This window comes from Alligator mississippiensis, chromosome 2 (assembly GCF_030867095.1).
Source record: "Alligator mississippiensis isolate rAllMis1 chromosome 2, rAllMis1, whole genome shotgun sequence".
NCBI classification, from domain to species: Eukaryota; Metazoa; Chordata; order Crocodylia; family Alligatoridae; genus Alligator; species Alligator mississippiensis.
The window spans coordinates 286948320-286973371 of record NC_081825.1 but is presented as its reverse complement, the minus strand read 5'-3'; the positions used below and the strand labels follow the sequence as shown (position 1 = coordinate 286973371).

The following is a 25052-nucleotide window of genomic DNA, read 5'->3' as shown; positions in this document are numbered from 1 at the left end:
TGCAAGGTATGGCTAGTTCTGATGTGTATTTAGCAACAGCTTTTTGATCCAGAATCTCAGCTTTCATTTTCAAACAAGTAAGCTTTTCATTCCTATTTTGGAAAATTACCTTTGCCTCATACTTGCCCACCTTAGGTTTTTATGGTGATGGGTAGGTATAGTCTTTGGATACCTTTTGTAAAATTAACAACAACATAAAGTTACATGAACTATATTTAAACCAGCACAGACTATGATGTGGGCACTGTCCTGTTCATCCCAAGGAGGCACAGGAGTCTAATTGAAATCTAATAATTCTGATTTTTAACTCAACATCTATAATAAGTTTTGATCACTTTTCCTTACTTTGTTAATTTGGAAGCAGCTTTGGCATTGAAACACCCTTCTACCTGCCAACACCTCCAACTTCTCCTGACATCATCTAGAGTAGAATTTTATGAATTAGCAGTTCAAAATTCTGTAGTACATTGGAAAGAGAAAATTACATTTATATTGCTTGGAAAATCTCAGTTTATGCATCAAATTAAATAAAATGGATTTCTAGCAGTTGTATTATTCACTCTTTTTGTGTCTTCTGGCAACCTCAGGTGATTTTGGTTGTGACTGGCTTTTAGGAACTCCCAAGGTTACATTAGACTTAATACTTTTAATTCAATAAAAACATCTTTCTTGGAGTTGCCAAAGATTTTTCAGCCTGAGAGATTGGAATATTGAAGAATTGATGGGTCGTGCCCAAAATTTAGATAAAATTTGTCTTGGCGTGTGCAGGTACTTGCGTCACCTTGTTCAGACCAGACAACAACCTTTTGTTGTTGTTTCACAAATAATAAAAGAACTCTTTCCATTTTTTGAGGCCCTAGACATTCTCTCTTCATCCAAATTTCAGGAATGAGAGATGTCAAAATGTGACTGACTGCTTGCTTTTGGCTTTGGGGGCTACTACTTTTCTTATCCTGTAAATACAGCCAACTTTAGTATGAACACTATGGAGACCATATAAATGTTAATCTGTCCCTTCATGTATTTGTATGTATGTATTGCTATTAGAATGTTAACTGAACGATTGAGTTGCCAGGGCATTAGGCAATGTTTGCATACTTCTAAAATCATTGGAGGATTTAGTGCCAATTTATCTTGAAAATCTGCTGAGTAGAATTTCTCTTCTTTTAAAAATTCATTTCATATGTGAACACCTTTAAAAGACCCAATTCTTTCCCTTCATTTTCTTTAGGATTGAAGGAAATGTGTTCACCATAGATCACATCCTGCTTGAGTTGATACATTTGCAACTCTTACCCTATAATAAAACATGACTTTTTTTTTTCATCTCTACAGACTATATATAAAGAAATGTGTAAATTAACCTGTCAGTTTGCCCAAGTGAGGGTGATATGGAAATCTAGTTACCTGTCAGTTTAAATCCTGTTCTTTTACTATTAACTATGTGATGATGGATTGTAACTGTACTTCCCTTATTACAAAAGTAGTGGACTATGAGGAAACAGTGAAAAAGACTATACATGAAGTAAACAGAGAAAAATATATTTTCCAGTTAGTTTCTTTCAGTTATAGTACTCTTAGAGGCAACATTTAATGAGGTCAGTTTTCTTGCTGGAAATGGTTTAATAGATCTCCTTCCTAAGCAAGACTTCTCCATTTGAGTGAGAGACTTATTAGCTTAGTGAAATAGAGCTTATGAATGTTTCATCTTTGTGCCCATTGCTATTACACTTTTTGTGAAATGAGGGATGGCACCTCCGGGGTACTGTAAGTATGGTCAGTTCTGAAATAAGTTTTAAGGCAGTGAGCTCAGGCTCATGAGAGCTTGTGGATCTGTGATTTAGTTAGTCTGTAAAGTGTGCCTCTATCCTGTCTTCTGCCAGACTTCCAATGAATACAGTTAGCTACCTTTCTGTTCACTTAAAAATGCAAGGTGTCTTTCCATGTCTTTGTAATGTTGGAAATATATAAAGTAATATTTTGTGAATCTTTTTGTTTTAGTCAGGGGCCAGTTATGACCGGTTGTGGTTATGTTCTGAGCCTGCGTTTAGCTGTGTGCATACAAATTCTTACTTTTGTGGAGTCCCATTGATCTCGGGGAGACTCTATACAAGCCTTAAGGTTATTTCATTGACATTAGGGCTGGAAGGGACCTTGGAAGATCACCTAGTCCAGCCCCCTGCCCCAGGGGCAGGAAGTCAGCAGGGATCATAGGATCCCAGTAAGATAAATATCCAGATGTCTTTTGAAGGTGTTCAGAGTAGGTGCTTGGACCATCTCTGATGGCAGTCTATTCCAAACCTTGGGGGCTCGGACACTAAAGAAGTTCTTCCTTATGTCCAGCCTGAAACGATCATGGAGGAGTTAGACTGTTCGACCTTGTCATCCCTTAGAGCACTCTGGTGAACAATTGTTCCACCAGATCCTGGTGAACACCCCTGATGAACTTATAGGTGGCCACCAGATCACCCCTGAGCCTGTGCTTTTCCAGACTGAAGAGTCCCATGGCTCTCAGCCTCTCTTCATAAGGTCTGCTTTCCTGACCTCTGATCAAGCATGTGGATCTCCTCTGCACCCTCTCAAGCTTCTCCACATCCTTTTTGAATTGTGGAGCCCAAAACTGGACGCAGTACTCCAGCTGTGGCCTCACCAAGGCTGACTACAACGGGAGAATGACAACCTGGGATTTGCTTGAGAAGCATCTGTGGATGCAAGCCAGCATTTTGCTTGCTTTACTAGCAGCAGTATCACATTGCAGGCTTATGTTCATCTTGTGGTCAATCCTGACCCCCAAGTCCCTTTCATCCATAGTGCTAGCCAGCATAGCACTGCCGAGCCTATAAGGATGCTGCAGGTTTTTCTTCTCAAGGTGGAGAACCTTGCGTTTTTCGGTGTTAAACACCATCAGGTTCTCATCCGCCCATTTCCTGAGACTGTCAAGGTCAGCCTGGATCACCCTCTTGTCCTCAGGTGTGGACGCTTTACCCCAGAGTTTGATGTCATTGGCAAACTTGGCCAGCATGCTTCTAATACCAATATCATGTGTGCATGGATCTGATTAAAAAAGTGGTTGGCTAATGCCTCAGTCCTGTATGGAACTTAAGGGTGTGGGCTGCAGTTCTCCATGACACAAGTTGTACATCATCTGCTTTTGTCTGTAAATAACCATGCTAATCTCAGACTGAAATGTATGTTCACCTCCCATCTTTGTTGCTGACCTGTAGTAAACTGAGTTTTATAGGGTCACATCTTTGTGCCTCATAGAGTTTCGCATCTGTAGAGTGAGAATGAAGGTACATATCTCTTTCTGTAAAATACCATGAGAGCTTTGGATGAAAAATATTTTATAGCAACAAAGTATTATGCATCTAAATTTGATTAGATGATAATTATGCAATTGTAAATCTGACAAAGCAAGTTCTCTACTTTTAATTCAGGATCTGTAGTAATTCATATTTCATACTTGATTTCCTGTGGTTCTGTATGAATTTTGAGAAATTTCTCAATTCTTTCTTTTTTTGTTGCACAGTAACAGTGTGCAGAGCTGATACAAAGGAGTGTTTTGGAAATGCATGCTTTGCTTTGCTTTGCTTGTCGCAGGGCAATAATGATTGAGGAGTTAGTGGAGGGAAAAAGAATGAACCGGCAAATCTTTCCAGAGGTTGAGAAGGATAAAATGTTAATCTGGGCAGTCTATGCTCCCTCTAATTTCCAGAGAGGACCAGAGGAGAATTGACTAATTTTTTTTAAATTTTTAAACGATAAAAGTCTCGTAAAACACAGTAAATTGGAAGGAAATTCTGTGGGACTTTATCACAAATCTGGTCTGATTTTTAAAGAAATTTATGTACTAGTTACAGCAAGAATATATTTCCCCAACTTTTCATTTTTCTAGTAGCAAGCATCCTAATTCGTTGGCATTTTATAAACAGGTATGTATAGAATCATAGAAAATGAGGGTTGGAAGGGACCTCAGGAGGTCATCTAGTCCAACCCCCTTCTGAAAGCAAGACCATCCCCAACTAGATCATCCCAACCAAGGCTTTTCCTAGCTGGGTCTTAAAAATCTCCAAGGATGGAGCTTCCACCATCTCTCTGGTAACCTGTTCCACTGTTTTACTACCCTCCTGGTGAGGATTCTTCCTTGTATTTAACCTAAACCTCCCTTGCTGCAACTTGAGACTGTTGCTCCTTGTTCCGTCATCTGCCACCACTGAGCTCCATCCATCCTCCTTCAAACCCACTTCATGTAGTTGAAGGCTGCTATTAAATCCCTCCCTCAGTGTTTTCTTCTCCAGACTAAATAAGCCCAGTTCCCTCAGCTTATCCTCAGAAGTCATGTCCCCCAGCCCCTGAACCATTTTTGTTGCCCTCCACTGGTCTCTCTCTCCAATTTGTCCACATCCTTTCTGTAGTGGGGCCCAAAACTGAACACAGTACTCCAGATGTGGCCTCACCAGTGCTGAATAGAGGGGGAGAATCACTTCCTTTGCCCTGCTGGTAACAATCCTACCAACGCATCCCAATATGCCATTAGCCTTCTTTGCAACAAGGGCACACTGTTGGCACATATTCAGATTATTGTCCACTGTAACCCCCAGGTCTTTTTCTGCAGAGATGCTGCCCAACCAGTCAGCCCCCAGCCTGTACTGGTGCATGGGATTGTTCCATCCTAAGTGCAGGACTTGGCACTTGTCCTTGTTGAACCTCAGGAGATTTCTTTTGGCCCAATCCTCTAATTTATCTAGGTCACTCTGAATCCTAGCCCTACCCTTCGGCGTATCTACTATTCCCTCTGCTTGGTGTCATCTGCAAACTTGCTGAGAGTGTACTCTGTGCCATCTTCCAGGTCACTGGTGAAAACATTGAACAAAACCAGCCCCAGGACTGACTGCTGGGGTACTCCCATGTGATACTGGCTGCCAACTAGACATCAAGCCATTGCTTACTACTCTCTGAACCTGATGCTCCAGCCAGGTTTCTCTCCACCTTACAGTTCATTCATTCAATCTGTACTTCCTTAGCTTGCCTGCGAGAATGTTGTGGGAGATTGTATCAATAGCCTTGCTAAAATCAAGGTATACCATATCCACTGGTCTCCCCACATCCATGGATCCAGTAATCTCAGCATAAAAGGCAGTGAGGTTGATCAGACATGACTTGCCCTCGGCGAACCCATGCTGACTGTTCCTAATCGCCTTCTTCTCTTCCAAGTGCTTAGAAATGGGTTCCTTGAGGATCTTATCTATGATTTTTCCAGGGACTGCAGTGAGGCCGATTGGTCTGTAGTTCCTTGGATCCTCTGTTTTTTCCTTTTTTTTTTTTTTTTTTTTTTTTTTAAATAAGGGCGCTATGTTTGCCCTTTTTCCAATCATCCGGGACCTCTCTTGATCACCATGAGTTTTCAAAGATGATGGCCAGTGGCTCTGCAATCTGATCAGCCAGCTCCCTCAGCACCCTCGGGTGCATCTCATTCAGCCCCATGGACTTGTACATGTCCAGTAGCTATTGGACTTGGCTATTAAGTAGTTCTTAACCTGTTCTTTCACCACTATTGGCTGCTTACCTCCTCCCCAAACTGTGCTGCCTGGGGCAGTAGTCTGGGAGCTGACCTTGCCTATGAAGACTGAGGCCAAGAAGGTATTGAGCACTTCAGCCTTTTCTGCATCCTCTGTCACAAGGTTGCTCCCCCATTCAGTAAGGGACCCAGACTCTCCCTGATCCTCCTCTTGCTACCAGCATACGTGTAGAAACCCTTCTTGTTACCTTTAATGTCCCTTGCTACCTACAACTCCCATTGTGCTTTGGCCTTCCTGACTTCATCCCTGCATGCCCAAGCACAATGCTCTTATATTCTTCCCTAGTTATTTGTCCAAGTTTCCACTTCTTATAAGCTTCTTTTTTGTGATTTAGTTTACTGAAGAGTTACCTGCTAAGTCAAGCTGGTCTTCTGCCATACTTGCTAGTTTTCCTGCGCATCGGGATGGTTTGTTCCTGTGTCCTCAGTAAGGCTTCTTGAAAGTACACCCAGCTGTCCTGGATTCCTCTCCCTTTCAGACTGGCTTCCCAGGGGACCCTGCCCGTGAATTCCTTGAGCGAGTCAAAGTCTGCTTTTCTGAAGTCCAGAGTCCATACTCTGCTGCTCACCACCCTTCCTTTCCTCAGGATCCTGAACTCAATCATCATGTGGTTACTACTGCCCAAGTTGCCATCCACTAGTACATTCTCCACCAATTCATCCCTGTTTGTGAGCAGCCGGTCAAGAAGAGCACGGCCCCTAGTTGGCCACTCCAGCTCTTGCACCAAGAAGTTATCCCCAACACTCTGCAAAAAAAACTTTTATTTAATGTTCCTTTTATTTAATTCTTACAACTCCAGCCAGTAAAGTGTTGCATCAGTACAGATACAACACTAAGTTTCAATTACAGAAATATGGTTGACAGAAATAAAAAAAGAAAATAGAATGGGCTGCTCCCTATATTAATTTAACAGTTTAAATTCTTGAGGAAAAATGGACTAAGCAGTGATATAAACATTATTGATAACTTACTATTTCTCAAAAATCATTCTCCCTTATCTTGTATATTTGACACCTTTTTAAACTGGATCTGTTGACACTACAAGTTATCTTAACATCAGTAACTAAAATGGAAAATGTTTTAAGTGACTTAATGTAGCAGGTTGTCAGTTTGCATAGTACAGTTTTTATCTTACCTCTGCAAGCTTGCCCCACAGGGCACAATATAAACCATAAATGATCAAACAGCAGGCACAAAATAACAGAGTTAACCAGACCCTGTGATCTTTTCCCAGAAACTGAGAGAGTACCCTGGCTGGATGTTGCTGCCTCTAGCCTCACAGCCTTCCCTCTACACGTGCTGTTTCCAGAGTAGCCAGGGTATGCCAAGTGCCATGCAGAAAAATAGGATATAGCCCCAGCTTCAAAGAACTAAGAGTCAAAGGCCTTAATCCTTAAAGTGCTTCAGCAAAGTTATGTGCATGCTCACATGAGTAAATTTCATGTTCATATATTAAGCATTTGCAGGATATGAAATATGATATAATGAAAGAGATGAAAACAGTCATCTAAGGCAAGGCAGTGAAATGAAACAGGCTTTAAATGACCCGAGTTAGTGTGCTGCTCCCGTGCAGGCTTCATTGGTGTGGACCTGCCGCTATTTTGGAAGAAAACTTAAAATTATCATTGCATATTGCCTCTCTTTGTGTTCTTCATAATTGTTTAACTATTTTAAATCCATAGCTGTTAATTTCAAAAGATAATTTTAAATAAATCTTTAAACTGATGTTCTGCTTTTTAACCACTGTTTCATTTGAATCTTCTTTCTCCTTTTTCTCCCATTCTTTTTACCCTGAATTCTATGAGGTTACTGGGGTCTGCTTGTTATAATCCATTTGCAGAATAAGGGCCGTGTTCTTCCCTCTTGCTGAGTAATTTACGTAAATTGGATTGTAGAGCATGCAGAGAATATTCTGTCCTTGGAGATATGAATCCCACTAGTTTAGCTTAGTAAGAGCTTTATATTTCACAGGACTCAGCTATTGCAGTGAACCTCACGAGCTTCCTGGATTTCACAGAAATATATATAAAATTGAAAGTATATCTAATGTGCAGTCAAAATCCCCAGACCTATTACTACAAAAGGTTACATGAACCCTTCTCCCTATTCAAAAAGTTCAGAGTCTGTGTTTACCAATATGTACAACAAATTGCCACCAGGGTAGATTTAAAAAAAAATAAAATCAATTATTTTTTTAATTTAAATTAGATTTTTAATTTTTTTTAAAAGATCATCAGTAAAATACTAAATTTCTCTCTCATTTATAAAATAACAATTACAATTAAATCTCATCACAAACATGCTAAACCTACATTTACAGTCTCATAAAAATCAGTTAATGGCTCTGTCACACTCGCACACTTTGAGTTACCTACCAATCAGACATGGTTTGGTATCATTTGGTATTATTCATTCAAAGAAATTGACTGGGAGTCAAAAGCAGGAAAACTTGTATTTCTGTTTCCGTCTAAAAATAAAAATGACAGTGGGAGTGGGGAAGATCAGATCTAGTTGTAGAAGTTTTAAGGACAGCGTACATTTAGTGTTGTGATGACTTATCTGTTAGAGCTAATCAAATTTGAAAATTAAAAAAAGGAGTTTAAGGACAGATGTTGTAAAATGCTGTATTGAGTTGTAAATTAACATGTTTTAGTGATCAGATTTGTGCCATTGTTTAAGAAATATGTGAAGAAGTATCCATGGGGAAACTTGATTTAAATTAATTATTTAAATTACCTTGATTTAAATCAATCTACCCTGCTTACTGCTTACTTCATTTGTGATTTTATTGAGGATTCCAGCCTATTAGCTAGCCATGGGGTTGTTTTTACCTTTTTCACCCTCTGTTGGATGTGTAATGTTGCTCCTAACTAGTTAATACACATTGGTACAGTAGTCCTTACAGGCAAATGTTTGGGTCAGGAAATCTGATTTGGAGGTCATGCAACAATAGATCAGATTTAGAGAGAGAGTGGAGCAATGCTGCACTTGTAAATCAGGAGGCAGAATAACACTTTTTTTTTTTTTTTTGTATTTTGTGGGTGCTGTATGGGGATTTAATGTGTTATAGGTTTATTTAAAAAGATACTGTGAACAGAGTTAGAATTAGGCCTTCTCAGTCTAGTGTTAGTATTTGTGTTCATGTTAGTCTTTGAAATGCCTATGGTGGGATAGCACTGCGTATAATCTGTTAATTTAAACCCACTTTCTTCTTTTCAACTGCCATTTCAGCCTTTCATATGCTATAGTCTTCTGTACTGGCAATGAAGGGTGCTTGCAGATTTTTAAAAAACAGAACAAAAAGATGCTTTACTTTAAACTTGACGCGTTTCTGCACCGAACCCCACGCATGCCCAGAAGAGGCAACACCTTAGTTGAATCCAGTTCACCCATCTGCATAGATTGGGCAGTTAGCATGTCTTTTATGGCACTTTGATCTAATAGCTGATTGAATCAGCTTTAGCTAAAAGTGCCAAAAAGCCCTGTTGAAGCACCTGGTCTATACAGGTGTGGCTGAGCCCAGTCAAAGTAAAGTGCTTCCCCCCCCCCCCCCCGTTTTTGTTTTGTTTTTCACACCTGCAAGCAGCCTAAATGTAATCATCTGATTATGCCTGTGTTGGAGGTTTAGATAGATTTCTCTGTCCCTCTCTGTCTCAGAAAAGTAGTATTTTGGTTCTATGAACTATTCCTATTTGCTAGTAACTTAAATTGTTCTGCTGAAGTAACCATCAGTCTGTGATGAATGATCCTACTAATTCGTGTAACAGATGTAAATCATGACAGCAGGTTTTCATGAAGAGAGCAGAAGACTGCAGGGCTCAGATAATCCCTTATTTTCCCAAAGCAAACTGTTAATGGCAGCCACAGTACAACTTCTGCATATTTGTATAGGCAGGATACAATTTTTCCCTATACCCCCTACTGTGAAAAGGGGCTGACAAAATAATGTTTATGCTCAGAAGGGAAGCTGTAATTTTTTGCTTCCCTGCCAGAAATGCTCTGGAAGTTCAGTCACTTTTTTTTTCTTATCTCCTGAGGTTCAACAAGGACAAGTGCAAAGTCCTGCACTTAGGACAGAACAATCCCATGCACCAGTACAGGCTGGGAGCTGACTGGCTGGGCAGCAGCTCTGCAGAAATGGACCTGGGGGTTACAGAGGACATTAAACTGAATATGAGCTAGCAGTGTGCCCTTGTTGCCAAGACAGCTAACAGCATACTGGGCTGCATTGGTAGGTGTGTTGCCAGTAGGTCAAGGAAAGTGATTATTCCCCTCTATCCAGCACTGGTGAGGCCACATCTGGAGTACTGTGTTCAGTGTTGGGCCCCACTACAGAAAGGATGTGGACAAATTGGAGAGAGTCCAGCAGAGGGCAACAGAAATGGTTTAGGGGCTGGGGGACATGACTTCTGAGGGAACTAGGCTTATTTAGGCTGGGGAAGAGAAGACTGAGGAGGGGATTTAATAGCAGCCTTCAACTACCGAAGTGGGGTTCAAAGAGGATACACGTGGACTGTTCTCGGTGGTGGCAGATGATGGAACAAGGAGCAATGGTTTCAAGTTGCAGCAAGGGAAGTTTAGGTCAGATATTGGGAAGAATTTTGTTACTATGAGGGTAGTAAAACACTGGAACAGGTTACCCAGTGAAGTGGTGGAAACTCCATCCTTAGAGGGTTTTGAGACCTGGCTCAACAAAGCCTTGACTGGGATGATCTATTTGGGGCGGATCCTGCTTTGAGTAGGGGTTGGACTAAATGACTTCCTGAGGTCTCTTCCAACCCTTATTTTCTATGATTCTGTGAATTTTGGCAGTGGGCCAGCAGGTTTCAGATATACTAGTGGTTCCTGTTCTAACTTGTGAGGATGCTTGTTTACAACCCCTTATTTTCTGCTTCAAACTGGGTTCTTGGAGAGTGGGAATGAAGGGAAGGGACAAGGCTAGAGACTGCACTGTGGCTCTTGGAGTAGAAGTTGCATGCATGGTAGAGGAAGTCACTTTTATTCAGCCCCATGCTGGATCCTGTGTGTGAGGTTTGAGGGCCTACTGAAGTGAGACAGGGGAGGTGATTACTTACCTATGTCTGTGGTGCAGAATAAGCAATAAATGGAGCCTTTCAATCATTTTACTGTAGCTGCTTGACCCATATCTGACAGAAGGCAGGATTTTCCTCCAAGACGGGAACAGAGTTTGAAATAATACATTTTTGAAAATAAATTTACATGGGATTTTTTTTTTTTTTTTGTCTCAAAACAAAAACCACTAGTCCTTCATTCTGAACTGGCTTCTTAATTTATCAAATATATACAACAATCTATAATAATATTGGGGGGGGAACTCTTGCCATTGTTAACCTTGCAAGTGTCCCTTTATAAGAAGAACCCTTTAAGTGTTGACAGTAGGGCCATGAAGAGCTTTGTGTGTAAATGATTTAAGGTAAATATTTAATCCTTGCTGTCCTTTCATTATAACCCCAAGCAAAGAGTTAGTGTTGCACAGCGGTAGGACAGCAGAACTCCCTTAGTGCAAGGTTGCCTAATTAGGTGAAACCTGATCCACCATATCTCGTTCCTGTCACAACTGTGGCCTGTCTTATTTCAGTAGAATGTCTTATCGCTGCTCGTCATTACTGCTTGCATTCATACTCCTGTGCAGCAAAGGTCTATCCATTTAAGTAGATTCTCACTGTAGCCCTTGCACAGGAATTGTTTTAGATTTTAGGTTTCTATCACCTATTATTTTTTCTTGTATTTACTATTACTAACTGCTTTCCACATGAAGAATATATTAAGGATGTTTCTTCGAAGTATCGTAAACAAGTCAAAAGAGAAACCTTGGCTACCAGAAAAGATTGGACTGAAGTCTGAAAGTAAGAAAATGGACAAAATAATTAAAAAGGTGGGATTCTGTTGTTCTAATTTTACTTGCTCTAAAATCAAGTATTATTTTGTAGCCTCCTTTTGCAAAGATTAACAGTGCAATGTTATGGTAGTCTGAAGTCTGTGAGACTGTTCCTTGAGCTTAAGGGGTATAAGTTTATTGCCTGTGATATCGGTCTTGAATTGTCTAAAAATGGTAGTCATGAAAATTCAGTTGGGTATTCTGTATTCAACTAAATGAAAGCTCCAAGAATAAAATCAAATAGGTTTTTTGACTTTCAGGGATCTGAAAATAAAGGGATAAAGTCTGAGACCTCCATTCCTACTTTGCAGTGTGATCTGTCCATACATTTTTTTTTTTTTTTTATCTGCTGCTAGTTTGCTGGGTCACATACTGTGACTGAGCAATTCTGAAGATATATGAATATTTCTAACTTATTCAAAGGTCTGATGCCTTCAGTAAAACATACTTTGTATTTAACAACTTTCTCTTAAATGTGGAGGGAGACAAAAACATCAGTAGTAGTTAGGGTATGTGGCCAAAATCTCCTGGAGTGTTTTGACCTCACTGTGGTCTTTCACAAAGTTAGACATGGGAGTATAGCAAACATTAAGCTCCTTCTCTTTTGTCAGGCTTTGCTAAATACTTGGAACAATAAAGAAATACTTTTTTTGTTCCTCAGGTCGGAGGCTGTTGAATGTTGCTATTTCATGCAGTCTTCTGAAAGGAGTTCTAGCCTTCAGGAAAATTGAATTAATTGGCTCCCTCTACTTCACTGTATTTCGGTCCCCCTTCAAGCCTACTCTTTGTCATTACCTAAAATGAGCAATCCATTCAAAGTTGATTTCAGTATTGCTACCCAGACATTCAAATTGTGAATTGGGCTCCAAGAACAGAGCTATTTGCATTAAATAATGTTTTGATTTCTTTGATTTGTCTTCTAGTTTAAGTCCTAACGATTTATATTTCCCAGTTTTTCTTTAATCACAAACATCTTTCTTGAATGAAGGCTGAGATTCTTATGTAATCAAGTAAATCCTGAAGCTGGGGCATTAAGAAAACCACCAAATATTGTGAAACCCATGATAAAATCACAAGAGTTGAGAACCCTGAGATTGTGTAGTCCTCCATAGTTCTTCATGATAGGCCTTTGAGTAGTACAATATTGACAGTATCAGGTGGTGTTGGTGTCAATTTTGTTGTCTGCTTTGCTGAATTACACAATTAACACCTTTCCAACTGTTGTTGTAGGCTCATTATTCAATCAGCCAGGTGCTCCACAGGTTCAGTTTGATTGATTACTAGTTACCTGTTCATCTACCCATGAAAACAGACACTGTTGATAAAATCACAGAATGTTAGAGTTGGAAGGAAACCTGCAGTCGGTATTCATAAACTGTCCGTGTCCACTCCTATCCAAGTTACTCTTGAAAACCTTCAATGAAGGAGATTCCACAACTTTGCGGGGCAGCTTATTCCATTGCCCTGAGGTTCTTACAGTTAGTTTTTCGTTGGACTTGATCTTAATCTGTTTTCTTGCAGTTTAAGACCATTGTTTCATGTCTTACCCAATGGGGCAAGGAAGAAAGAGTTGCTTTTTTTTCTCTTACTTACAGAAGCCTCATAAATATTTGAAAACTGCTGTTGTGTTCCCTGTAATCTTTATTTCCAAACTAAACATATTCACTTCGCTCAACTTTCCCTTACATGGCTTGCATTTTAACACTTGCTGTATTTACTCAAATATAAGATGAGGTTTTTCCCCCAGTCAATATGGCGTGGGGTGGGGGGGACTCCTTCTCATTAGTGCTATCTCTTGTTCATTACAGTAATTCACTGTGATACAGGAGGTGCACACCTTGACAGAGAACTTTTCTCCCATTTTTGGTATTCTTTGTAAGAACAAAATCTCTGTTTATGATGTTGTTATAGTGGAGGACGTGTATAGTGCAGTTTAGTAACTACTATTGTACGGTCCAGTGAGTAAAGCCTAATGATGCCTGTTCACTGAAAGTATCGCAAATGAGCTATACATTTGTGCAGCATGTGTGGAGGGGGTACGGGCTATGCCCAGAACTGTTACACTTGTACTGTATCTTGCTCCACACATGAAGGGGGGGGGGGGGAATGGGGGTGAAGAAGAAATCCTGTTACGTTTGAGGTTATTTTGGCTATAAATAAATATGACTTGAGGCTTTAGATTCTATGTTATTTCTTGTAATTTAAAAAAAAAAATCTAATTTTGGTAGTATTTTAAGTTGCCTTCTGTCGGCAATCTTCTGCTGGAATGCAGTATACTGACAAGCAGCATGTTGATGAGACTTTTTTTGTTTTAAATAACATGCTTATACCTGGAAACAGGGGTCTCTGCCTTTTTAAGAGCAAACTTGTGCTTTATGATTTTGGAGTTATACTGCAGTGACCAGCAGAAGAGACTAATTTAGAAAAGATATATTTTTACGATTTAGGATTTCTTAAAATTAAGATAAAAGAATACAGATGACTTAAGAATAGACAATTATCTTTTAGCTGTTTGTTTTTTTTAATGTGAACAGTTCTGCTGTTACACATGTATAACCTGGTTTAGGACAAACATTACATTTTAAAAGCAAAGCAGTGGTGTCAGATCTGGCCCACAGAGCCCTATCATCTGGCTTGCAGCAATGCCTGTGGATCTCGGAGCAGCCCTATTTACTGTATGCATGCATCAGCCCTGGCCCAGTGTGCAGAACTGGACTGGCAAGTGCTGCCTGCCAGTTTGGATTAGGCCCCAAAACCACCCTAGACTAGCCCTGCACACCACTTGCAGCATGTGGCACCATGGGGTACGTGGGGCTGGTCTGAGGCTCGTGCTGCATGCAGCGCCCTGTGCGCCGACTTGGGCAAATAGAGCATCTGCGGCTTGATGGGAAGTTTTGAGGCAGGATTATCTTGAAGAATTTTGAGAATGGGGTAGCAGTCTCACTTCAGATATGACTAAACTCCTAATTGAATATTTGTAGTTTTTAAAAGCAGTATTTTTGTAACCTTTTTAATAGGAGTAGTTTATAAAACAGCATAAATCATGTACAAGAGATCTTTCAGCATTTGGTATTTTGTGTAACTTCTTTAGCTGGATAAACTGTCTTTTTCTGAAAAATTTCCTCTTGTACAGAGACTTTCTGTATTGCATTTCTACAGTTGTAACAATTCAGGGCTAAATTTTAATATTTTTACTATGGGGGTGTCAAACAAATATAGAAGAAGCTAAACTACATTTATTTGTGTTGAGTTAAGCTATGCCCCTCAATTCACATCTAATAATGGGTGACTTGTATGAAGACTTTGAAGTATTGTATAGTAACTAAACATTTTCTTAGTAAAATTACTTTTCTTTCATATTAATAATGCTGAATGCAAAACAATCACTGTTTCTTGGTCATCTGTGTATCACGTGACTTTCTTATATGGCTTTGGTACCTGTGGGTGAAAATTACGCATAACTGTACGTCTGGATGATTTGAAAAATTGCCTCTTGAAGTACCGTCTTGAACCTTAGAAGTGAATGCCACTCTTAACACTTTTTCTGAGGTATTTCTTAAGTCCGTCTAGCTTCTCTGTATCGCGTGGCATCTAGAAGGTTATTTTTGTAACCATGATGACTAGATACTGTCTTAAATGAAAAACAGTGTTCTGAAAGATCTGAATACATCATGGAGGCCAGATAAGTACACTAAGTGGACCAGTTTTACCTGGATCTATATTTAGCAGTTTGATATGTACTGACTACTGTCTGCCATGGATGACTTCTTTTTCTGCTCTTTTTTTTTTTCTCTTCCTCTAGAAATTGTTGGGGAATTTATTTTTAATAATTATATTCAGGGCTCTGGATTCTGCAGCTGTGGAATTTGTTGAATTTCCCTAGAAGTGCAAGGAAAATAACACCTTTTATTTAAGAAACGGGTATAAGAACCAGGGTTTGAAGAAAACTCAGAAAATACGGAGCAGTTATAAGCCTGTGCATTACCATTTGTCTACCTAGAAGCTGCATGAAATAAATTATGCTTGGGATGTAGAATCTTTCCCATAGCTTCACAGCGCTGTAATTTTGATATTTGTATCCTTGAATTCCCTATTTTGCTGCAGCCAGACACCTAACATTACTTTTATATATGCTTATAGTGTAGATGCATTTTGCTCTACAGTTTATCTAAAATGGGAAACAATGTATTTATTGATGCAAAAGTATAAGCATCATGGATATGCTGAAAAGGGATGTTGAGGGGAAGGGTCAGAGTGCCAGAGCTGAAGTCCAGCTTGCCTGCATGAAGCAAAGGAGGGAGAAGTATAGGGATTAAACTAGGCAGCCTGGAGAATGCACCAGCAACTGAATCCTGGGAAGCCACGGAGATAAGCCAGCTATAATCCATCCACCTCCTTCCCTGGTACTTGTGATGGGAAGGGTTTTGAGCTTGATTGTTTGGACATGTCTGGAAGAACTGAGATCAGTCTTCTGGGAAGCATAAAGATAGGTACCAGAGAGATCTGCAAAAAATTGTTAATGTGTTGTGTGTTTTCAGCTATGAGTCATATCTTTCGACCGTGGCTGAGGAGATGGGAATTACATATTTTTAATGGCTTCCTTTCCAGTGAATGTTGCTGTAGAGTTTAAAGGTTCTGCTTGGAACATTTGCCCAGGTGTTCATTCCACTGTGGGCGAGCTTTGCAGTGCCAAAACAGATTAAGTTGTGAATATCCTGAAAGACTGGCAAACCTTTCTTATGTGGGTGTCTACCGCTACCTGAAAAGCTAACATTACCATACCAAGGCAGTAACCACCAGTCAAAAACTGCTTTGTCCCACCCTCCCTCTACCTAATTCCAGAACCTCCCAGGAAACATTGGCATTTCCAGAGGAGGACGTGTCCCTTGGTACCTGAACCCTTGTTTCACCGCTCAAGTAACCGGCGGAACATTTTGATGAGGCACTGTAACAAGGTCTGGGTCTATATAATCTTCGGCTGAGGGATTTTGGATTTCATCTCTTGCTGTGCCATCCAGTTCAGCATGGTGGCTGGAGCCTGGGGTGGTGTGGGCACATGGTTAGCCCAGAGGTTGAAAGTTCGAGACTATAGCCAAGGCGCTTACAGCACGGCCTTGTCAGATTCCAATAAATCTGTGAATTTGCTATACACCTCATCACAAGGACAAGGATATGAGAAGAAAGGAAGGAGGCATGGTGGCTCACTCCAATCACACTTTCCCATCCCTCCTCCCATCCCAGGAACCCTTCTTACAGTATTTTACTGTAACAGAAGGCCTTTTGCCTTCTAGAAGAGGTTCCTTTTGCAGCATCGGAGAAGAGACGGTCCAGTAGTGTCTTTCTGGGCCTAAAAAAAAAGATGGCATCTTTAGACTTAAAGCTCAGATTCTTTATCTGCAAGCTTGAATTCATGATGGCAACATGAGCTATCATAACCCTCTGTTCGGCATGCACCTTTCAGTATTTGGGGTACTTACTTGTGTATCATCATTATTCCTTCCCACAGAAAATGCCTCAAATGTATAACTGGTCAGTACCAGAATCAATACCAAGCCCTACCGTTTGTATCTCCTGGGAAACCTCAGTTTTTACCCAGGCTCTTAAGTGGTGGGGCCAACCTCATGGAAACATCATTGTTCTCTTGCTTAGATGACTGGTTGGTGGGCAGCAGCTCTTCCCAGCAGACCGTGGAGGGACTCTATAGTATCTTGTGATTGTTTCATCCCCTGAGCCTCAAGATGAATCCCCAAAGCTTGTTTCTGGTCCAAACAAAACTTGAAAGGCTTTAGTTGCTTGTAAATAACTTCTCTGAAGGAATCATTAGGAGCTGCTGTCATAGAATGTGGTTACGCTGAACTCTGCATATGCCAGAGGTCTGAGTATGTCTTCAGTGCTGAGTTTTATATTAGCAGGCAAACGATATTTAGTTACAGTTAAGGTGGTGGTGAGACACACCCTTCTAAAATTACACAAATAAGTTAAGGAGAGACTTTGACATTCCTTTTCACCTTCACATTGCCTGTAGTTGTCAACACACTCCCCTGTGCTTTTTAAGATATCACTTCCATCTCTAACAAATCCCACAGAGCAGTACCGTACCAAATTGGATCCATCTCTCACACTAACATAAAACTATTAAGTGATGTCCTTTTATTTTATATAAAATATCAGTGGATGAGCATATCTTACTGCTATGTTTGTTCCATTGTTTGGAAAGTTATTTTGTCTGGACTGTCAAGGTTACAGTGCCAAAATTAGACTACATTGCTGTTGATTGTAGGGAGCTTGCAGGAAAGTGTATGTGAAAATACCACTGCTGGATACTGTAGATACATGGTCTAGTCCTGGCCTGTGTGTGATTTTGTTTTGTTTTGTTTTTTTGTTTTGTTTTGTTTTGTTAAACTGACCCAGAATTAAATGACTTAATCATCTCACAGCAGAGATGGGTTTTCTGTTGTAGCTAAAAGGTTGTTACATGCTTTTATAGACAGACTGTTACAATGTGAATGATTCTAGAAATCGGCACTTGAAGAAAAAAAATGGCATCTAATGACAGATCCCAGAATCTTGCAAGGAGTGCCAAAAATGAGATGGTCCAGTAAAAATGTTATCAAAGGGAATGATTTTTTGAATCTTGACCAATTGACCTGTATCATTCTACTAGGCACGTCATGTTTCACAAAACACCTATGAAAAATTTGAATAGAACTCAAAGTTTTTATATTCATTGTTCTGTTTTTTACTGTTTCAGTGAAATCTTTTAAATCTTTGGTTTGTAAGCTCCAGCTAAAACTGAGCTCTGACAGAGACTTACCAGTATGAGCATGTCCTGTTGCATGATAACAAAGACACGGACAGGTGCCAAGTCCTGCACTTAGACCAGAACAATCCCATGCATCGATACAGGCTGGGGGCTGACTGGCTGGGGAGCAGCTCTGCAGAAAAGGACCTGGGGTTACAGTGGGCAATAAGATGGATATGAGTCAGCAGTGCGCCCTTATTGCCAAGAAGGCTAACGGCATACTGGGCTGCATTAGTAGGAGCTTTGCCAGCAGATTGAGGGAAGTAATTTATTCTGCTCTAGTCAGCACTGGTAAGGCCACATCTGGAGTACTGTGTCCAGTTTTGGGCCTCCCACTATAGAAGGGATGTGGACAAATTGGAGAGAGTCCAGCAGAGGGCAGGGAAAATAGTTGGGGCTGGGGTACCTGATGAATGAGAGAGGCTGAGGGAACCGGGTTTATTTAGTCTGGAGAAGAGAAGACTGAGGGGGGATTTAATAGCAGCCTTTAGCCACCTGAAGGGTGCTTCCAAAGAGGATGGAGCTGGACTGTTCTCAGTGGTGGCAGATGACAGAACAAGGAGCAATGGTCTCAAGTTGCAGCAAGGGAGGTTTAGGTTGGATATTAGGAAAAACGTTCTCACTAGGAGGGTGGTGAAGCACTGCAACAAGTTACCTAGAGAGGTGGTAGAATCTCCATCCTTGGAGGTTTTTAAAGCCCGGCTTGACAAAGCCCTGGCTGGAATGATCTATGGTCCTGGTTTGAGCAGGGGGTGGGACTAGATGACCTCCTGAGGTCCCTCCCAACTGTCATTTTCTGTGATTCTGTGTCCATACAGTTAATGAAATGGTGTGATGATGTTGCAGTCTAGAGCATGGGTCCAAGAAAGTTGTGCCTCCTCTGCAAACAACCGTTATCCTGTAGCAGACAAATTTAATTTAGTTACTGTTCAGATCCTGGAACTGCAGTCAGTTCAAGCAGTACCTTGGGCTTGCAATGGGAAAGATAGGACCCACGATCTTGAATAGTACTTAAAACGGGCTCTCTGTAGGGGCAGTACCCAGGTGAGAAGATAATTTCTTCTTCTATGTTCCCATGCAGGAGAGGAAAGCAAGACTTTTTTTTCCCTTTAACTTTGTTTAGAGAATGTTATCTCTAACAGGCTCTGGCTAATAAGTGACTGATAAACGTGACACAAAAATCCAGAGAATTTTGTTTGCTCCTTCCTCACAAGAACCCCTGAGCTGTTTTTGATGGACGGTAAGTGGGAGACAATCTAAGAAGAACTCTTGTGCATTTGCATTACAGCAGTTAACCATGTTAAATGCCCAGTACACGCTTAAAATATGGTAAATTCCAATATATTCTTCAATTTGGTGGAAAAAATAACTTGAAAAATGCTGGCATAAGTTTGACATCATTTGGGCATCCCTCTGTTGAAAAATAGGATAGATAAATGGTGGACAGCAGAAAGGAAGAGTAGTTATGTTGTTCTTAAATGTCCTGGGTTTTTGTGTGTTTTTATTTTAATCTTTCCTACCCACTGGTTCAATCATTTGATTTGTAATCCTTAACATAAATGACCTATTCCAAATGACACAATGATATTTTGGATACAAAATAGACAACATGCAGGAAATATAATGATCATATGATTCACATTTGTCAGGAACCTCAGGTTTGAATGGAAATGGGCTTCAGATGCAAAGGTCACTTACTTGTAAAATAACAAAGCCAGCTGAGTAATTTCCTGTCTTCATTCCCTATGACAACTAGTCAACTCTTTTCTAGTTAAAATGCAGAAATCCTGTTGGAAGAAAATCAACTGTGATTTGTTTAAAATCCCAGCATTTCAGCATATGATACAGTGCTGTGCTAGTTTGATTTCTGACAGCTTGTTCATACAGCCTTCTGTTTTCTCAAAGTAGGACATCAAAAAGCATGCATTTGTGTTGCAGTTCACTGAAGCCTGAAAGCCCAATCCCTATCATGATAACTGATTAATTTTAGTAAATGAATATCACCCAAGGGTAAGGAAGAAAATGGGTTTTATATACCAACATTAAACTTGCAGTTTTAAGAGATTTCTCCAACAAATGTAATGCTTCAGATCTCTCAAATAGAGCACATTTAACTTGAATATTCCCCAAACCAATGGGTAATGTTAAAAGAAGATCTGCTTATTTCTGCATTTACCATGTTAATTGAAGTGGTATCTGAGAGCAGGATCTAGTGAGTAATTCAAACCTATTGTATGGGCTTTTCTCATTAATAAGTTCATAATTATTTTGGGAAAGTATGGTTAAAATGGTATTTAATTCTGAAACAGAGGTTTGTGGATTTTTTATGATCTTTTGAGGAGAGTGTTTCCCAGTCATAGGTCAGCTGCCAGCTGGGCTCTCTCTCCTGTAGTTGCTTGTTTTGTTTTTTTCCCAGAGCAGTGCTGCTGCAGCTTTAAACCTTCAGTGTAGAGCTAAAGGCAGCTCCTAAGAGCCTTAGCCCAAGCCATGGAAAGCAAAGAAAACTAGACTTGTATTTTAAAAGATTATTACTGATCTGTAATATCATAGCACATAGGAGCTCTGGCACAGCATGAGGTCCTTGTCCATCACTAAGCACTGTACACATGCAGAATGAAAAGAGTACCTTTGTCCCAGAGTGCTTACAATCTAAAGTTAAGACTGTAGCTATCATGGCAGAGGAGTATTTTTTTTTTTTTTTTAATAAGGATATTTTTCCAGAAAGATGATGAGGTGACTTTTGCAGTTATTTATGAGAAGCTTCTTTCAAATCTATGGGGAAGTATGGGAGAAAGCATAAAGGCACGTGTTTGAAAATCTAGTGACTTGGTGTTAGAAGATGTCATCATGGCCAATAATCTCTTGATACTTGGTGAGAAGTGACAGGAAGAGAGAGGCTAGGCTGTGAAGATGGGTAGCTTGAGGAAATGAAAAGAGGGGACAGTGGAGGGACACAAAAGACAGAAGCGACGTGGTCAAAATTAGTTTAGAAAAATGACCTTTGTAGCAGTATTCTGACGAGGTTGCATACGTCACGGATAAAAAAAAACAAACAAACCCCAAAACTCTATGCATAATGACCAACATCTGGATGAAAGTTTTAGTTGTGTTTATGGAAAGAAAAGGTGAGATCTTGGAGTTATTTTGCAGAGTGTTTCTGCTAAACATGCAAGTCAAAGATGAAGCCCATGCTATAGCAGCCCTCAGTGACTGTCAAGATGGTGGTGCCCATAGTGGCTGATAAAGGATATTTACTCAGGAGGATTTGAGGCAGGGGGGCAGAGAAGATTGGGTGCATCTACATGAGTCACTGACTGCACTAGCTGAAAAATACAGTGCAGTAGTGTGTCGCAGCATGTATAGTGCTAATACATTACTGCACCGTATTATTAGGCTATTGCACAGTAGCATCACCTAAAAGACATTCACCAACACTACTGTGCAGTGACTCTAGTTACTGTGCATTTATTTAGTACTTGCCAATACAGGTACTAAATAAATGTGCAATAACATCTCATGTAGATGCGCCCATTGCGTTCTGGGCTACTGGAGACACTAGAGGAGGAAGTACTGGGGTGAGAAAAAGGAGGAGAGATTTGTCAGAGGGAAAGGAAATCTTGAAGCTTAACTAGATATTTGAGTGGGGAACCAGTACAGATTTTTGGGGTGGTAGAGTGATTTACTGAAGATTGCTTTGTTGTTTTTCATTGATGACATTGGAATCAAATATTATGCATTTCAGTAAGTCCATGGAGAGACTATGAAAACCATAGGATAGTGGCTGAATTCTCATCTTTCAGGAGGGGTCTCAACAGGGGTGGGTAATTATTTTGTTTGGAAGGCGTCTTAATGACTCTTGGTGAACTGTTGAGGGCCACAAAGGTTGCCCCACCCCTTGACAGGTGTCCTGCCCCTTGACTGCCATCTTGGGACCAGAAGTCCTGCCCTTAACCTTTTGCCAGTAGAAGTTCCTCCTCCCGATGTACTCCTTGGCAGGGGAAGGGTGTGCGGGAGGGGGCTTGCCAACTTGGAACCGGGGAAAGAAAACTATATTAAAAATCAAACATTTACTATAACATAATTTTACTAAAAAAAAAAAAAAATTGTCCTGATTTATGTGTGTTTTCATAGTGTATGTAGAGGCATTGCATAATAGCTCAAAAGAGTCTTACTCTTGTATATTGTGCATGGGGTTGGGGGATGTGGGGGGTGGTGATTTTGTTGGGGTGTGTGGAGGGGCTTGTAAAGGAGTGTGGCTATGAGAGGGTGTGCAGCTTGTACGTGGGTGTGGGCCACTTGCCGCATACCCCCCCTCCCCAATGGTGTGCAGCCTTTCTGCCAGCGGTGGCAGCAGCAGCAGGCATCGTGCCCATGGGGCACTCATACCCACAGCAGGCACCTGGTGGTACATGGCTCTGGCTGAATCCTGGGAGTTGCACGTGGCAGCATGGATCCGGCCTAGCTTGGCCCGTTGGCACACACCTTCGAACCAGGCTGAGCTAACTCTGTGCCAGCACGTGGGGCTCCCAGCACTGTGGGTGAGAGCCATATGCTGCCGGGCCGAGCTGGGCCAGTTCCATGCCTCTGCGCGGGGCTTCCAGCGCTCCAGCAGAGAGCCCCATGTGGTGGCATGGAGCCAGCCCAGCCCAGTCTGAAAGCACGTCCAGGATGCAGTGCCAAAGTCCCACGTGTAGGCATGGAGACAGCCTGGACTAGCCTGAAGGCACATGGCTCCTGGTTGCAGGAAGGAGTGCAGGGAGCCGCACATGGCAGCATGGAGCCCACCTGGCCCCCTGCAGCTCCTGGTTGGAGTGCGGGGAGTTGCACACCATTGGGCTGGGATGGCTCCATGCCTCTACAGGGGGGCTCCCAGCTGGAGTGCCAGGAGCCCCACAGAGATGAAGGCACAGATGTGTGCCACTGGACCAGGCTACAATCTCTGAAAGCCTGCACCTCCTGCTGGTTTTTAGAGGGGCAGCCATGGGCTGGTAATTATCTTTTGGAGGGGCCTCACAGGCCATATAGAATGGCTTGGTGGGCCGGATCCACCTGCGAGCTGTATTTTGCCCACCCCTTGGCTGCAGTCTTATGATGGAATTCATTTAGCAGTTGTTTGCGGTTGGGAACTCATTATTGATGTGATCTGAAAGAACTTGCTGGTTTCTCCATGATTTAATTTGCCTTAGAAAACTATTTGCATAAAGCTGAAAGATTATTTCTGAGTAGGCCCCAGTATTTCATGTGCACAAAGAGATCATATTTTGTGGCAACAGCTCTTAATTTTTGCAGCAACATTTGTTCATTCCATCAGCATGAAATAGCTGTCATTCGCATCCCCTCAGCAGCACACTCATGCACACATGCGTGCACAGAGCTGCTGCTCCTAGTTGAAAATAATTGTTGATATAAAATATGTTGATTTATTTTCAGTCAAGTCTACTGCTCTGTCTCCACTTTGGTTTCCAAGTAATCTGCTCCACACTGCAGGCTACAGCTTCCCCAAGTGTCATTCAGACAGCCTTTTATAGATGGTTGTTTTTCAGCTGGGTGTATGTGAAAGATGATGTACTAATACAAATAGTTAATGTTCCAGTCACAGGTCTCAGCTGCTTCACTGTTCTCTGAACTGCCTAGCTTTCCCTTTGTACTCCTGGCTTACCCAGCTTCCAGCTGAAGTCCAGGATTGGTTCCCAGACAGTCCCCTTTCCCATCCCCCTCTAAACAGTGCACTCGAATGGATGCTGTGTTGTGGGGAAAGCTTCCAAGCAAGCAACTGCTGCAGTCAGCTTGCAACAGGGCATGGGAATACAAAATGTTGGACACTGGGGTGCAGCAAAATGCCACATTCATATTGGGAGGCAGGAATGCCCAATTGCACAGCTGTGGAGTTCCTGAATCCGTGGGGATGTGATTTGAAATGTATGGGGCAGGTCCACCTCTCAAGGTTGTTTTGCTTTAAATGTTTGCAGATGGAGGCAGATGCTGCTGCATTAGTACTGTCCTTTCAGGTTTCAAGGTTGTCTTTATGACCATAAGGATTAGGACCTTCATTTTTTTTTATAGATTCCAGTGCAAAATTGTAGGGCAAGTAGGTGGATTTTTGCAAGAAATTCCACAGCCCTGGAATATTGCAATCACATCTATATAAGTTAGTGTCTGTGCCTGGAGAAGCCACTTTACTTTGCCAATATGAGCTGTAGAGCAGATACAAGCATTTTTGTAATTATGCCATCCAAGTAAAAGTAGCTACATTTTGTTTACACTGCAGCTTCCATCATTGCCCCCAGTGGTGCAGGTCTGAAATGCTAGTGCACATGCAGTTACTTTGCTCTGCTTTTTTTTATACCACTGCAGATTACCAACTCTGACACTGGAATGTATTGGCTGCAAAGATCTTAAGATATAATGCTTTTAGGCAGGAGGTGAAGGGGGGCTGGGGCAGCAGTACTGTAGAGGACTTAAACAAGAGGCTGAGAGCTAGGAAACTTTTTTTTCTGTTTAATGACCTTTTATCATTTGCTTATTGTGTCATTTTGGACAAATCACTGATTTACTGTGGCTCAGTTTCTGGGTACTATCCTTCTTAGAAAATGTAGTGAGGTCTGTGAATAAAGTATTATGAACACACTTTTTGCATTTCAGCATCCATAAACACATCTTTTTGGACCAACAGTGTTCATTAATGAGCCTCTTGAATATTATCTTGTATAATTCAGTGTATTGCCGTAAGTCTCTTTTACCTCCACTCATCATTCAGATTCTTCTCTGAAGT

The 25052-nt window shown here is 41.1% G+C and overlaps 1 protein-coding gene across 5 annotated transcripts in view; it reads left to right on the top strand.

The window, feature by feature from the left end:
- Window positions 1-25052, top strand: part of PPP1R13B (protein phosphatase 1 regulatory subunit 13B) — a 115661-nt gene that overhangs the window by 10589 nt on the left and 80020 nt on the right. For 2 of the 5 annotated variants that reach the window (XM_059723269.1, XM_059723268.1), the window contains exon 1: window positions 11227-11475. The exons of 1 other annotated variant lie outside the window; for it this stretch is intronic. In XM_059723269.1, coding sequence (XP_059579252.1) covers window positions 11353-11475 — 123 coding nt within the window. In that variant the 5' untranslated portion in view covers window positions 11227-11352. Of the gene's footprint in view, window positions 1-11226; window positions 11476-25052 lie in introns of those variants that run through there. 2 more of the 5 variants (XM_059723271.1, XM_059723270.1) reach the window with 2 other exon arrangements.